We start from the raw sequence: 16,776 nt of genomic DNA on the forward strand, positions 1-16,776 counted from the left end.
CTATCTATCTATCTATCTATCTATTATCATTTCCTCCCTTTCCCTTATATCACATTTTCTATTACGTCTTCCAGATTCCCACCCATTACAGTGAATGATACACCCATCCTGCATGCAGACCTCTCTTCCATAATATACAAAGGTGCATCCTGTATGTAATGTACATTGCTGCGTAATATGTTGGCGCTATATAAAACTGTTTAATAATATTATTATTAATATTAATAAAAATTGCCAAGGATGACACTACAAGAGACTTCAGCACTCTATGGAAGGCTTCCTTACTGCAAACAGCTAACATGGATTTCAGGGGCACCCAGGTTCTCTCGATCAATCTTTATTCATTTATTAGTCTGTAATGGGCCAAGCTGACCATTACAAGTTCCATTTGCAGGATTTAGAACCATATAACACTGCTGTGGGGTGCTGCTTGCAATTAACTGTCGCTGAAAATGCTTAAAATGGATGTGATTTATTAAAGCTCTCCAAGACTGGAGAAGATAAACTATGATAGGAGAACCTGGGTGATCCAGAAAACGTGGAATGGTGCTGGCCCATAGCAAAGGGTCTGTAAGAATGTATTTACTAGAATGAAGGGGCCGCATGGAGCAGAGTCGCTGCGAGTGATATCTCAATGTCAGAGGTGTCACTTTCACTGATGGTGCAGTTGAGAAGTAATTGTTACATTTGTTGGTGAGGTGTGAATCTGGGTCATCGGCCCTGGGACAATGATGGCTTCCTGTGCTGCTTCCATTGTTATTCGGCTGTATTGTCCGAGCTGATATCACATCCGCAGTGAGGGGACCACCCCACATCCACCACCATCACCGCTCTTGTAGCCAAAAGGAACAAGAATAAGCATTGCATTCCATGTTTTCCTGGTGCCCTATTGGCCCAGTTTATTGGCGTTCCCCTTTAGGGCTCGGAGTTTGGTGACATTCACTGACTGTTTCACTGGCTTGTAATTTCTAATGGCAGCTGTTATCACTTCCATAATTTAATGACGGGCTGGCACGTTTCCTTGTTTCAGGTGTGATAATGATTTTATGTAATCGGTCTGCACTGACAGCGGCAATCTGGCTCGGGTGTGTGAATCGGATCCGTCTGGTGCTATTCACCAATCTGGATTCATCCATAGGCATCAGGGAGTCTTTTAAATGATTCAACATTANGTTCTATTTTGCAGCATTTTCACACATTTTGCACATAAGATTCATTGGTGTGAATCTTGGGTGAAAACATTGATAAACAAAACCGACTGTGTTGTAATAACTATCAACTTCAGTGGTTCCCTAAATGTGCAGCAGTGGTATTACTAGGACCCCTCGGTTATGAAAAGTGGGTTTTCTTTGCGGTCCATCATTTAAAGGATACTTTCAGGTTTGACCCAATTTTACCCCAACACCTTCCTCTCCTCTATATATTGCCTCAACATCTTTCATTTTTGTACCTTGTTGTAGTAGTGAGAAACAGCTTTTATTACCCCCTATGACATCATCACCAGGCTTGCAGGGGGAAGTTGCTTTGAGGTCACCCAACTGCCCCCAGAACTACACCTCCCAGGAGCCTTTTCCTTACACAGGAAGTCAGGAATAGTTTTAAACAAAATAGAGCCCTGGGCAAATTTGAAGTGGAGGCTGGGGTAGTAGAGAAAGTGGGGGCATTGGTCAACTGACCGGCTTTCCCTACCTTAGAACCAGTGCGTGGTCAGGCTTCTAGGAGTCAAGGCACCAGTACTGTAATCCTAGAAAATACCAATGGGCCTGATTTAATAACCTGGGTGATTCAGTGAACCTGGAATGGATTTCTTAAAAATCATTTCCTATTATTTATCAAATATTTTTATTCCTTGACCAGATCCATCCTAGGTTGACTGGATCACCCAGGTTCACCCAAGATAGTCTATCTTTTCCCGTCTTGGAGAGCTTTAATAAATCAGACCCAATGTGTGCAAGGGGAGAGGAACAGAGACAGGGAATACAGTTGGAATTTAGTAGAAAGCAGGGCTGACAACACGGCTTGGAATTTCAGTGCAGGGTTGTCAGATTACTACTCATAGGAGCTCATTGGATTTCTGGGATTGGATTTCATTAGATTTACTTGCAATGTGCATGAGTTAGAAATTGTGACATTTCTAGGACTTTGTGCACCTATGTCATGTGATCAGGTCTAGGTCATGTGATCAAATGTAGGTCATGTGGTCAGGTGTATGTCATGTGGTCAGGTGTAGGACATGTGATCAGGTGTATGTCATGTGATCAGGTGTAGGTCATGTGGTCAGGTGAATGTCATGTGGTCAAGTGTAGGTCATGTGGTCAGATATATGTCATGTGATCAGGTGTATGTTGTGTGATCAGGTGTGATCTTTCACCTTCATTTGAACTTCTTCTCATTATTCTCTCCCCCTCCCCCTTACACCTGCTCATTGTTTTGTAATTATCTTATTTTGAAGGGATTCCCTTCCTACTTCCTTCATTTCCACCTTATTTTCCCATCCAGAAAGATGACCACACTATGGGTCAGGTGTCCCCAGTTACTGGCATCCTAAAAATGATGGCTTGGCAGTGGCTGGGGGCCAGCATGGGCCCCTCAGGTGCTCCTAATCCAGGTGTCTCTCCTGGCTGGGTGAGAACAATTCCCACGCCATGGTTATGCAGCGCACTATGTAATTACAGCACTTACTTAAAGCTGCAATTAACATGATATTGAAGCAATAGAAAACAGACCATCACTGTCATAACAAGTGCGGAACGGAAAATCTATCCTTTTACATTGATATATTTCTAATTGTTTCCTCATTAAGCAATTGTGACAATAAATAGGAAGGGAGGGAGATATGTTCTCTCATGTTTATATGTTGAACATCTTGTACAATAAAAAGGAAGAGGAGCGGAGGGAAGGATGGATGAGTCTGGCTGCAGCATTCATAATAGATTGTAGAGGAGAGAGTCGGGTTAGTGGAACAGTGATCCGGGAACCCCTGCTTATTATATGGGGAAACATTCTCAGACACGCCCACTCAAGGCTTTATAATTAGATTTTCCAGCATTATTCTGAAAAAAAGATACTGTTGCTGTATATTGTAATATTTTAGAAATTAGATTTGTATATGGATTCCTGGTCCTACATGTAGCACTTTTGTTATTAGAAAGCAAACTAGTGCATTTTCAATACTATTCTATATAGTTTATGTGCACTTTTGTGTTTGAAGTCAATTCCCTGCATGCTACCATTGTGTGTTCAGTGAATCGTTGCAGTAAATTCTCTTTGTTACACATTCTCTCCTCTATTGGTCTGATATTTCTTCAATTGTATTTTCATATTAATACAACATCTGCATCTACCTAAAAGGGAATTTCAAATAACACCCAAAACAAATATTTTTCTTCTGCCATGATATTAATGATAAAGATTCCCTAGAGGTAATATTCCAGGTCTATGCTTTTCAATGGCAGTAATGGATTCCCGTGAGGGAATGTTTGAGGGAATGTTAGATTCCCTGTTGTTTCAATAGAGCCCATAGTGTGAACATAATGTCCATTATCATGTATGCTGAGTCCTTTAGGGATCCCGATCAGCCCTGATGAAGGAGGTTTATCCTGCGACATGTGCCGACTTTTTCAACCTTCAACAATAAACTACAAAATAAACTATTTAACCTGTTATTCTTCATTTTTTCTTATATTCTTCATATATTTCTTCATATTTCTTGATTTCATGCACTTGGACAGTAAGAGGTTTAATCTTCCCTGCAAGGGTATAGACAGCACTACAAACGCTTCTATTTTAAACTACCCAGAAATAGAAAAACTAAACTACCCACATACTAAGTTTAACCCACGCCATAAACTCCTCCTTAACCTTTACCCTTACCCTGAACTTAACCCTTCACCTAAACCTAATGATCATCCTAAAAAATGATCCATTTAGAACAAACCTAAACTGAAAAATGCATTGCGTTTATTATATAAGACAACAACGTGCCAAATGATTCCCAAAAACCCAGAGATCAGCTTAGGAAATCTATTTATCCAAATCTCTGATCAATTTACTAAAACTTGTTCCATGTTTGACCTGAGCCTTGGCAGCTTTGCGTTCAGCGGCGGTTTCAGGTGATGGATAAACAGGACACACTGACATCCACAGTGACTGCGGCCCTCCTCTCGTACACATTGCTGCAGGGGAACTCCTATACATTCTTTAGAACACACACAAAAAAAAGGTTCTGTTGGAGGCGAATCTGTGGCCCCGGGCTTCAAGTGAAATGTCTCGGACTCCGTGCTCAGACACGTTTGAAATATGCATCCATTATAGCAGCAGCTTCTTCTGAAAAGGCAAAATTAGGTTAAGGATAAGAAAAGCAAAAAGAGAAAAACAGCTTCAGAAAAGTCCCAAAAAGTTGTTTCTTTTTCATTTGAAGTTGTGCACCCACTAAAAGCACTGAAATGGGCACATTGGGAGAGGCACATATAGTGCGCCGATGACCGGTGCCAAAGTGTTGTTAGAGCTCCATGCTAAAGACTGGACATTGGAGGACCATTGCAGGGTAAGAGTTAGATTAAGGGGTGTTTTCAGGGTAAAGATAACAATTAATTTCAATTTTGAAATTTTCATAAAAAAAAATAAAACTTGATCAGCTTTCAAAAAAGGTTCTTGTTTTTTATTATTAACATTATTATTATTAAACAGTATTTATATAGCTCCAACATATTACGCAGCGCTGTACATTAAATAGGGTTTACAAATGACAGATGCAGACACAGGAGGAGGAGGGGACCCTGCCCCAAAGAGCTTACAATCTAGGAGGGAAGTAGCACAGAATAGAGGGGGACACTTCCTGTTGAGTGACAACACTGTCTCTCATTTGTGCTCTCGAGTTGTCAGCCCATAATATGGCCCCAGGTAGAGTAAATCTCCCCATTGGGCATACAAACAGCCTTTGATATCATTGGGCATTGGCACAGGTGGGAGTTCAGTGATATCCAAAAACCACAAAGGGCCCATAAGCAAATATTCTGTTCTTGCAGATCTGAGCAGAGAAGCGGTAGCTATCCATTGTCTAGAATGTGGCACCGATTGCTCCCCAATGTGAATCATTGACTGTTTCCGCTAAGGTCAACACCCCCATCATATCTCATTAGTTCTGGTCTATGCCCCCTTTCCCAGTGCTCATTTCTCCCATGGCCTTTAGTTATTATTATTACTATTAATAATATTATTAATATTAATAATAAACAGGATATATATAGCACCAACATATTACACAGCGCTGTACATTAAATAGGGTTTGCAAATGACAGACAGATACAGACAGTGATACAGGAGGAGAGGACCCTGCCCTGAAGAGCTTACAATCTAGTGTTTTCCTATTGTATATAAACATGGTAGTGTTCTGTCCCTCTCTTCCATTGCCAGTCTGCCACATAGTCTTCAACCAAAGTTCCCCTTTCTGCACCCATTATGCAGACATTCCCCACCGTTGTCACCATCCCTAGGAAATGCCATTGCATACAGCCAGGGCACAGCTGCAAGAAGCACTGAGATGCACAATAAAAGGGTAAAATGAATATTTCTCAAACAATACATTTTTTAGGATACATATTGGTTTATTTAATTGTTCTTAAGTTAGGGTTTCCATGTGCTTTAAAATAAAACATTCTAATGCTTACATAAACCCACCCATGACAGGTTCTCTTTAATCCTGTATGTTTATATTTTGTATAGGCATTTATAAACTAAGCAGCATAGGCAGACTTTGCATGTTACAACACCGGTGACGGCTGTTGAAAAAGCCTTGCTATAGTAACAATACATCTAATTTGCCTGGAGACAAGAAAGTTTTTGATAGCTGGCTATATAATGATATAGCTGTGTGAAAAGAATGCAGGGAGAGGGAGGAAGATTTATCCCCTCCAGATAGCCGAATTCTGATTGATAATTACGGGGTCTAATGAATCTTTTCTGCAGAGACATTTGTCATAATTTACAGCCTTTCTATTGTTTTTATTTCTTGCACAAATCCTGGAAAGATTGTCAGTTCTGCATCCTACGGAAGGCCACGTAGTAAGAAACAAATTCTTTATGAACTTTTCTTGATTTATAGATATAGTAAACATGTCAATGAAAAATGTATAAATCTGATACTTTTTTTTGGCATTGTCACAAGAAGTCAGAACTTTTATAGAGCAGCAATGGCCTCATATGATACTAAAACAGGGAAATGAGGCTTAAGGAGAGGTGACAAATATTATTTTTGGGTTATAATGAAAAAAAAAAGACTTTTAATGCTCCACAGGGTATTTACACTATATGGCCAAATTTGTAGACACCTGACCACTACCCCTATATGAGCTTGATGGACATCCCATTCCAAAACTTTGGCCATCATTGTGTAAGTGGCTTCTACTCTTCTTTTGATGCACTTCTTTAAAATTGTGTCAATCAAACAGAATTTTGAGGTCTGGTTTTAATGTTGGATGAGAAGGCCTAGATCACCATTCCAGGGGATCAGTAGGGTTAAGGTCGGGGCTCCATGCAGGACACCTGGATTTTCCACATCAGATCTATCAAAGCGTGGCTTTGTGGAGCTGGATTTGTGAGGTCAGATACTGATATTTGTTGGGAAGACCTGGCTCACCATTCACCCCAAAAGTGTTTAGTAGGGATGAGGTTAGGGCTCTGTGGAGGACACTCAAGTTCCTTCATGGTGACCCCATGTCTTTATGGAGCTGGCTTTGTACCCCGGGGCACAGTTATGGGGGGAACAGAAAAGGGTCTTCCCCACACTGTGACAACAAGGCTGGAAGAGACAAATTGCCTACAATGTCTTTGTATGATGGAGTATTACCAGGACCATTCACCTGGTCTCCATGTAACCTTCATACATCTGGCCATATAGAAAGGTGTGATGTTCAGGTGAGAAGACCTGGCTCACTATTCCTAATTATCCCAAAGGTTTCTCAGTAGGGTTGAGGACAGGCCTCTGTACAGGACACCTGAGTTCCTCCAAACCAAATTGGTGACCCCATGTCTTTATGTTGCTGGCTTTGTACCTCGGGGCACAGTCGTGGGGGAACAGAAAACAGCTATTGGCCATCTGACATTAAAGCCTTATGGACATTATAATGTAGTTGGTCCAGCCTTGCCGAAATAACATCTTCTGGGGAGATTGTGGAGTGTGTCTATGGGAATTTGTGCAGTTTGTCAGGTTGGGTACTGGAGTTAAAAGGACTCTCCATTCCAATTCTTTCCAACAATGTTCAGTAGGGTTGAGGTCAGGACTCTACAGGACACTTGGGTTTCTCCACTGGTGACCCCATGTCTTTATGGGGATGGCTTTGTACACAGGGACACATTCATGGGGAAGCAGAAAACGGTCTTCACCAAACGGTTGTCTGAGACTTATGAGCCTCTTATAATGTCTTTGAATGATCATATTTGTTACTGAAGCTTGCAAGGCTATGTACTTGGTTCTACGGTTCTAATTCTGTAATGGGATGATCATCAAGTCCATACCCATTTGGTGCAGTGGTCAGGTAGTAACAGCATTTGGCTATATAGCATCCTCTTTTATTTCATGTTTTATTCAAAAAGTGAACTGAACTGGAAGTCAGATGGAACTGAAACTATGGAACCGGGCACCCAGTGATCATTCTGCAACTGTGACTTTGTAGCAATGTACAAAGATGAATAGTTGATGCCTCTGTCTGTTTGAATCCATCTTAATGTCAGGTCATTGATTTGGGTATCTCTTAGAATTCATTGCTTGCCTCACTGCAGGATTTCCTAATATATTCTATAAATATATAATTAGGATTTCCTAATATATTCTATACTCTATGTTTTCGCCATTGAGTCACTGAATAAACCCAAACGAAAGTGACTTGTAGACAGAAAGTATGACTCAGCCCATGATGGCAATAGGTGGTCGACCCCCTCTCCCACCTGGGGCATAAGTGACACCCCCCTGACCTTTCTATTTTAGTGTCCCTGTTACCTCCGACCACCTGCTTATACACAGGTCACCAACTCTCTTCTTCTGATACTGACAAGATCATTTTACCTTTTGTTTAATTGCCACCCAGATAATGAGACCCAACACAACCCGAAAGTGATATAATGTAAACTGAATTATGTAACTCTAGAAGAGGACCGTGTGTATTTATCTGTTTGCTTGTAGAATATCTTTAAAGAGAACCAGTTATTAGACCAATTTACTCTACAATATTTAGTGTCTGGTGCAGCTAGGAAGGTGCCGCTGTTTACATAGCAAGGACAGCTACAGCCATGTGTATGATAATGAAAGAGACGTCTCAGAGCGCTTCCATCATCCCTCTCCTGGGGCAGTGACATAAATGGCAGGGTTTGCCTATCTCCTGAAAAATTCTTCTTCCTTGTCCTTTATCATTACCTTTACTACAGTAGCCCAGGGTGGTCAGAATTGGGACGTTGCAGCAAGAAAAGTTTAGCCCCTACAACCCATCTGTGGATAAGCTTGTAAAACCACCCAAATATTGGGCTTGTGATTGCTCATAAAATAAAGCAATATAAAAAAGGCAACTTGTTTCTGTGGTACAAAGCTTAATAAAACATCAAAAAAACTTTATTAATATGTTAATAATAAAAAATAATTTGGCACATAAATGACATATGTTTGAAAATACAAACACAACTTCCTGAGTCAGTCAACAAATGACCGAAGGCATAAAGATCTCAATTTAACCAGATATTAATTTTAACCCAACGTGTTTCGCGGGCTGAAACCGGGGGAAGGAGAAACATTGCATTGCATAGGAAACATTGCATTGGTTTTTCTGGAGACTTTTGTTGCTAAATAGAATAACATGAAACAACAAAGTAAAAGAGACTTAACAATGACAATAACAGTATATATGTATAGTTACCCTCTTTAGAGTTGTGGATATTATTCATAGGTGGAATTCATCAATAAATCCCATATTCAGGAAGATTTTGGAAAAATCAATTCAGGTGTCCTGCAAGAGTTGGATGGAGACCTGGGTAACAATAAATAAATGATGTATGAAACTCATCAAAGAGACAAAAGGGTCCATGTTGGAGTAAATTATACCAGGGGTTTTTGTTTTGCCTTCCTCTGGATCAGCTATGTCTATAGGGTTTTATATCTGAGATATGTTTATTTCGCTAGTGGTTGAAATTGATGGACGTATGTCTTATCAGCCTCACTAACTATGTAACTTGCCTTTTGTGGACTGAAGTTTGAACTTGAAAAATAATAATGGATACGATCAATAAATCAATTAGTAAGCTGAGCAAAAAATCAATCAAATATTTAAGAAACAAAATATATATCTGATAACTTTGAGAATGAAACAGAAATGTGTAAGATGTCTTTTATAAGAAAAGGAGAATTACTCATTAGGTAAATAGGCAAATATGGTTCATTATCTATTTATCCACCAGCCTAAGGATTAAGACTGGGAGTAAACTAGCATAGATATTGCTTTGCTGTTGATGTATTTTAAATATTTCTAAACCCATAAATGTGTTTTTTAACAATCTGGATAGAGGTAAAAAATTGTTAAAGCGGAACTAAACTAAAAATAAAAAAATTACACTTACCTTTAACCTCCTGGGCGGTTCATTTCTGTCCGTATTTATATGTCTAAAAGCAATACATTGTCTTTCATGTAATTTATTTTACATTGTAGGCCTGTTCTTAGGCATAACTCATTGAAATATGTCCAATATTTAAAAAATTTTATAAACTTTAAATAAAAAACACAAAAATCTGTTAAAACAAGGGTGCATGGATAAATAAAAATACTGAAACCTGCAATATATCTGTGCAGTAGCATATATATAATATAATGATCACTTTGTATTGGATTCAATACAGTTATTTTGTATTAAATCCAATACATTGGGAACTCTCAGGGAACGTCAGCGCTATCGCCGGGGGACAGATCGAAGGAAGAGGACGCCGGCAGAGGATGGGCACGGACGGGCAGGACACTGGAGGACGCCAGTGGGACTAGGTAAGTTTTAGTTTTTTATTTTTTAGCTACCCTGAATGTGGCTTGGGGTTACTGCTATCAACTGTTTTTTTTTTACCCCGAGCCACAATCGGGGTTACCGCTTTGAAGGTTAATCTCACAGATCCCTCAATGGCCCTGGTTCTTTCCACAATCCGGTCCCGCGCCGTCCTATAATTACTCTTCGCCCTGGTGCAGAGGAAGTGCCGGACGCCACCATCTTCTTCCTTCTTCTTCTTGTCTTTTTGCTCTTCACCAGATCTCGCACTGCACAGGTGCGAGATTGTGTGACGTAGCTGCTGTTAAGGAGAAGAAAAAAGAGAGCAGATCTTCGCCTAGTTCACCATGTGTTGCCCCTTGGTGGAAAAAAATGCCCCTTCTGCGCATCCCTGATCCCACCACAGCCTCTGGGGATGCCTGACATAAGTATCCCGGAGGCTCTGCGCTCCGATTCAGTAAGGAATTAAAGGACTTGAGAACTAACTGTAATAATAATGATAATTCTTTTTTCTTCATTTTAATTTGTTTATTAGTGGTTTCTATGTACTATTATGTATTCCCAATATGAGCCCATTCTAAGTCTGGCCTGAATGTGCTTTGTTCTCTTTTCTTGGTTTAGCCCAGGTTATCTTAGGGTGATGAGAACTACAAAGGCCTTTATATTTTTTTCTATAATTTTTTGCAAATGAAATTCACCTTGATGACTTGCGGCAGAAGATCTGCCAGTTCCTTTGTGGCTGACTTGGAAAATATGATATAGATTTAGTAGTGCTGTCCTTGGCTGCGGAAAAAACATACATTTGATCCTCGTGTAACAATCTGGGTGCACCGCAAACACGTTCCGTGGCAGTAATACAAACCTGAGGCACGCGCACTCAATCCATGGCGAACGGATGGAAGCTTTGTGACTTAAAAGCTGGAATTAAAAGCATTGTCTCTTGCTTTCCTAACTGAACTCATTATGTACTTTGGCATGGCTCTAAGATCCTGGCTTAGACTTCTACATACAGGATGGCGCAGCTTGGCATGTCAAAGCTGGTATATGCTGATTAGTGAGCCGCCAGGAGTTAATTGATCAGAATTTGGATGATTGCCGAAGATTCATAAAAGCAACGATAACTGGAAGGGCAATGGGACTGTTGTGTGGAGGGACTGTTTATATAATAAAGGTCCATAAGGCCTGGGACACCACCTGGGATCACCTGATATTCTGAAAACTCCTTATTCTAGGGATTTTCTATTAGTATGTTACACTAAATCCCTCCATGCAGAGTATTGGCTGCGGATATCCAATAAGATTGGTTGTCAAATGCAAATTGAACACCTTGGAAACAAGCATTAGAGTCAATGGAAAAGGTGAAATCAAGGAAGTTTTTGGTGTTTTTTAAGGCTGAAATAGCCCCTAATGGTTATGGAAATAAATTTAGCTGCCTTGATAACCCCTTATTAGCAGCATTATATGAACCTTTCCTTAAAAACGGTGCACAAATACCTGTAATACATAACAATAATGATACCATGTTTATTTTAATGTAAATGAAGAAATTTGAAAAAAGAATACAGGTGCTCTTTAAAGGACACAATGCAGTGGTAATATTATTAAAAACTCAATAGCTATTTAATGAATATTAGCAGTATTTAGTCTTCTGGATCCTGATACTCTCCAGGCTGCATTGTGTTACATTGTTTCAATAAATTCCAGCAACGCACTAAACAAACACCACACGTCTATTACTGCACAAAACCTATTATGACACTAACTCGTACAAGATAAATCACTCTCATCCATTATATTGTGGTTTGTGGAGTGACTTTGCTAAGTTTACGAGCCTTTCTGTCGGCTTGCTGTTGACTTATTCACTAATCCTTCCCACAAAGGCCCCAATGACTCTCCACTTACACTTCACACTGCTCAATCTGCTACAAGAAAAAGTTTATTGCTCAGAGATTGAAGAGGGATTTGTAAAACAAAGTGATTCGAGATCACACCTATTATAAACTTCGCTGCTTACCATCAGCGTTGGTTACCATGAGTGGAGAATTTGCATCTTCTATGGGAGCTTTGAATGGCTTGACAACACCTTAATGAAACAACAACCAAACCTGCATATCATTACCAGTCATTAGATATCTTAGCTACATTGATTTTCTAATTTTCTTATTGTTTCCCCTGATGCAGGTATAGGGACGTGAGCATACATGGCATCATTTTTGGAGCTTCTTTAAAACAAGGAATCCATGCATAGGCTTACATCTGTCTGCTGGGCCTCCTTGTGCTTGTGCATATTCAGGGGTAAAGGGTTTCTTTGCCTGTGGCCAGAGAACAAGTAGATCTGTAGTGATTCATATATACAGGGAATCTCTGGAGATTCCCCCACTGCTACTCTCTAATGCCTTCATTATTTTACTAGTGGACATTTAGGTTGCACTGTATATAGATTGGCTTGGATTGGAGTCAGTGGCCTTTCTTTTATCCATAGTAAATGTTTTTGCCACAATTTACCAAGAGAGTTTACTTTTGGCCATCATTATTTTTGGGTGGTTTTGGCACAGGTCCTTGCACAAAATAACTCTTCAGTTTTGGTGAAGATGAAGTAAATATTGATTGCAGAAGGTGTTAAAGTAATTCTAAAGATAACACTTTTTTGTCTAGTTTTGTGGTGATAAAGAAATGGAATCCACTGACAGCCTATTTTATACTCTTCATTTAGTTGGGGAGATTAATCTTCAATTTCTGGTCCAATTGTAAAATTTTGAATTTTCTTATATTTTAATAATTTTACCTGTCTGACCATCCTTTGTGACAATTTCTTCCTTTTGATTGGGATGCTATAGATGTTTCGTTCCAAAGTTTGTACACCTGCTGTGCCCATTCTGAGAACTTTCCACCATCTTTGTATTGAGTTGCCTGGTTGGTACACCTGCGTTGCCCATTCTGAGAACTTTCCACCATCTCTATGTTGAGTTCCTAGGTTGGTACACCTGCTGTGCCCAATATAGGAACTTTCCACTATCTCTGTGTTGAGTTCCCAGGTTGGTACACCCGTTGTGCCCATTTTAAGAATTTTGCACGATCTTGGTGTTGAGTTCCTAGACTGGTACACCCACTGTGCCCATTGCATGCATGAATTTGCCATCATCTTTGTGTTGGGTTCCTGGGCCAGTACACCTGTTGTTTCCATTAAAAGAAGTTCCCTTGATCTCTGCACTACATTCCAGGGTCTTGACTCCTTCTAGACTCCCATCATCCATGCACCAAGTTCCTGAGTCTGTACACCTGCTGTTCCCATTGTGGGATTTCTACCATTTCTTATCATTCTAATATTTACTTTAAAATGATGGAATATGTCAAAGGGAGCTAAAGTCCCAAAGCATATAAAGAGCCAGAAGCAGGAGGGAGATCAGGGAAGGAGCCCCTAAGATCATAAATACCATGCAAAAAGATGATCCAACCCACTAGTCCCCAACCTACAACTAAAAATTAGACTGATCATTTAAAGCTTATTTTTAGGGAACTTAATTACTTTTTTAATTGAGGTTGTTTTCACTGTCATATCTATTGTGGTGAGCGGATCCAATACCTGCTTGTCATTGGCCTGGATTGAGTCACATACCCAATGGCGGCTATCCTTCCATAACAAGGACCGCACTGGAGCTGCTCCCATAACAAGGACCACATGGAGCTGCTCCCTGTGTGCAGAAGGAGGGAGGACCCAGCTATGAACAGCTGGAAGCAGCAAGTCAGGTCGGGTCAGACCAGTCTGAAGATTCATGGAAATTTCTTCAATTATACAGCAAGCTGTGGCCTGTAAAATGAAATCAATTTGCTGACTTCCTGACTGAAACTCCACAGTGCAGGATCCAATCCAAAAATGGAGGTGTTAGGAACCTGAGCTAAAAATATTACGAATATTGACTGGCTCTGTTCAGCCACCAGATCCTCAGATATGCAGAATTCATTCCTCTATTTCAAGGTTTAGTCCACAGGTGATATTAGGTAATGGATGGATCCAGGTAGGATCAACTGCTGGCTTCTTTTAAGTGTGGGTGCTCTATCTTATTGCATTGCTCCGATCCTGTCCACCTCTTCCTTTTACAGCCTTCAATCTACAGAATACAAATGCAGGGATTGTGGGGACCCCTTTTATTAGACACAGTGGGTCTGCAGACTTAGGAGCACAGCACAGGGATGGTAGGGGCACCTCATAATAGGCACAGGAGGTGTACAGACCCAGGAACTTAGCACAGGGATGGTAGGAGCCCCTCACAATGGGCACAGCAGGTGTAAGGACCTGGGAACAGAACACAGGAATGGTAGGAGCCTCTCATTAAGGGCACAGGAAGTGTACAGACTTGGGAACAGAGCACAGGTGGCAGTAGCCCCTTAAATTTAACACAGCAGGTGTGCAGACCTGGGAACACAGCACAGGAATGGTGGGAGCTCCTCATAATGGGTACAGTTGGTCTGCAGACCTGGGAACACAGCACAGGGACGGTAGGAGCCACTCAACCTTAATTGTTTCCCTGTACAGAATCTTCCTCATGGTTCCCATTGACGGCCTTCTGCACAGCACTGCTATTAGCTGGAACATACATGGGCAGGGGGGTCCTCCATGACCCCTTTCATCAATAAGATGTTTTCACCAACATAACTTACCCCTTGCCGGATAGTTTTCTATTTTGTACAGTGCAGGCTGTGTGGTGTTGAAGGGAAAAGAATAGCTAAATAGCACGTTTTGCCAGGTAAAAGGTTACATGTACAGGTGAATGGAATGTTAATTGGGCTATTTGGCCACCCAGGGAATGACTTCCATACTTGCAATGTTGTGACCCAGCCATGCTATCGGTCTAATTACATAAATCTAAATAGAGCGCCGGATTTCGTCATTTGGGTGTGAGCAATAATGCCACCCACATTACACAGTGCCAGCCAGATCTCAAGTTCATGTCATTTCAAAAGCCATTTTAGTTAATTAAATTATGAAATGAACATAATCCCTGGAGATCCTGTTATTATTTTTGATTGGAGAAGGAAAAGCTTAGAACCTCCATATCCAAAGTGAAAAAAAGAATTGGGTTGGAGTAGCTTTTGAACAGGAAGTGACATCGGGTAGGTTGAAGGAAGCAGTTCCTGTGTACAGGATGTGGCATCATGCATTGGATAGGATACAGGAAGTGACCTAGAGATGTGGGCGGAGTTGCAGACCTTCTTATGTTATCTTAAAGCTCTGGGTCTGAAGGAATAGTGATGTGTGTAGTTTGGACTACTTCTTTCCTGGGGTGTGAGGTCTGATTTCCTTGCCTCCCTCCAAAATTTTTACCCTCCCTGTAGAACAAAGTAGTCAAGTCATGTATTGGTGAGGATGTTTTTCTCTGGTGACGTCTGTCACCTGACTAGAATGTCTTCAGTAAAGATATTTATGTTGGGAGGAGGCAACATCTTGTTCTTCAAACAAGCCTCCATGGACATTACTGTGGGCATAATATGAGTGTAGGGGGCTTGTGGGATCACCACATGTTGAGGAGGCCAGGAGGAGTTTGACTGCTTGCAGTTCCCGGGATGGCCAAGTCCCTCTGAGACTCACTCACTATCAGAATATTTATTGCCTGTAAAGCCTGGTGCCCTAGTTGGACCTTGCTGCGCCCCATGGGGTTCATGCTCATTGGGGGCTTTTGGCCATATACTAAATCTCCTAATGAAGCCAGGATGTAACTTCTGGGATCTCTGAGAATAGGGACCTGTTGGAATTTTTTGACTTGAGGTCCAATATTGTTGGTTAATAGTTCGAAAAGCAAATCAAACAAGTCTTCAATTTTAAGTTTTTGATTATCTAGAATATCTGAATGACCAATTCATGGATGTGTGTGAATTCCAAAGCTGTGTACTTCTCTGTAGACCGTCCATCGTATCATCACTAACTCTATGGTTGACTAATCATTCAATTTTGTCTTTCAGGTCATTAGCCATTGGCCAGCAATATTCTTCTCTGGGCACACAGCCAATCCCATGCGGCACTATCCCGGGGCTGGTGGCAAAGCAAATGCGATTTTGTCGGAATTACATGGAGATAATGCCCAGCGTGGCGGAGGGGGTGAAAATCGGCATACAGGAATGCCAGCACCAGTTCCGGGGCAGAAGATGGAACTGTACGACGGTGAACGACAACTTGGCCATCTTTGGGCCCGTCTTAGATAAAGGTTGGTGTCCATTTGGGCCTAAATTAATGAATAGTTGAAAAAAAGTTGAGGTGTGAGCTGTATTGAGCCTATGAGGTATCTTTAGGGTATTCCTGCATATCTCTAAGCTTAGAGATATGAACTCTGGCAATTAGGTTTGAGCCCTATTAAGGCCATGAGCTCCATTAGGGCTCTGAGTAGTGTTCATGGTATGGGATCCATTTGGGCTATAAGATACAAGTCCTAGGAAAATGATCAGAACCCTGACCATCTTTCTATTATTCTTTGATAAAGGTTGGAATCCATTAGATTCTGCAACATTTAAACATTGAAATTGACGCGCTTCGCAAGATGTGTGGGAAAATTTCTGAAGAAGCACATCTTGTGTTGAAAAGATCCATATGATCTATTGGTCCTATGATGTGGAAATAAATTATAGCTTCACTAATAAATTTGAAAAAAAAAATGTTCGGGATCCCTAAAACTCCATTACAATGTTTAAATGTTGTATATCTTAAAGTTGGTGCAAGGTATGAACTTTATTCAGACCATGAGCTCCGTTAGAGTTCTGAGCTCCGTTCATGGT

General features: G+C 40.7%; 1 protein-coding gene across 1 annotated transcript in view; it reads left to right on the forward strand.

Moving 5' to 3' along the window:
- Positions 1-16,776, forward strand: part of WNT3A (Wnt family member 3A) — a 50,960-nt gene that overhangs the window by 22,075 nt on the left and 12,109 nt on the right. The window contains exon 2 of the mRNA XM_072413018.1: positions 15,970-16,211. Within this exon, the coding sequence (XP_072269119.1) occupies positions 15,970-16,211 (242 nt within the window). The remainder of the gene's footprint in view (positions 1-15,969; positions 16,212-16,776) is intronic.

The sequence above is a fragment of the Pyxicephalus adspersus genome, chromosome 5 (genome assembly GCF_032062135.1).
Source record: "Pyxicephalus adspersus chromosome 5, UCB_Pads_2.0, whole genome shotgun sequence".
Lineage (NCBI taxonomy): Eukaryota > Metazoa > Chordata > Amphibia > Anura > Pyxicephalidae > Pyxicephalus > Pyxicephalus adspersus.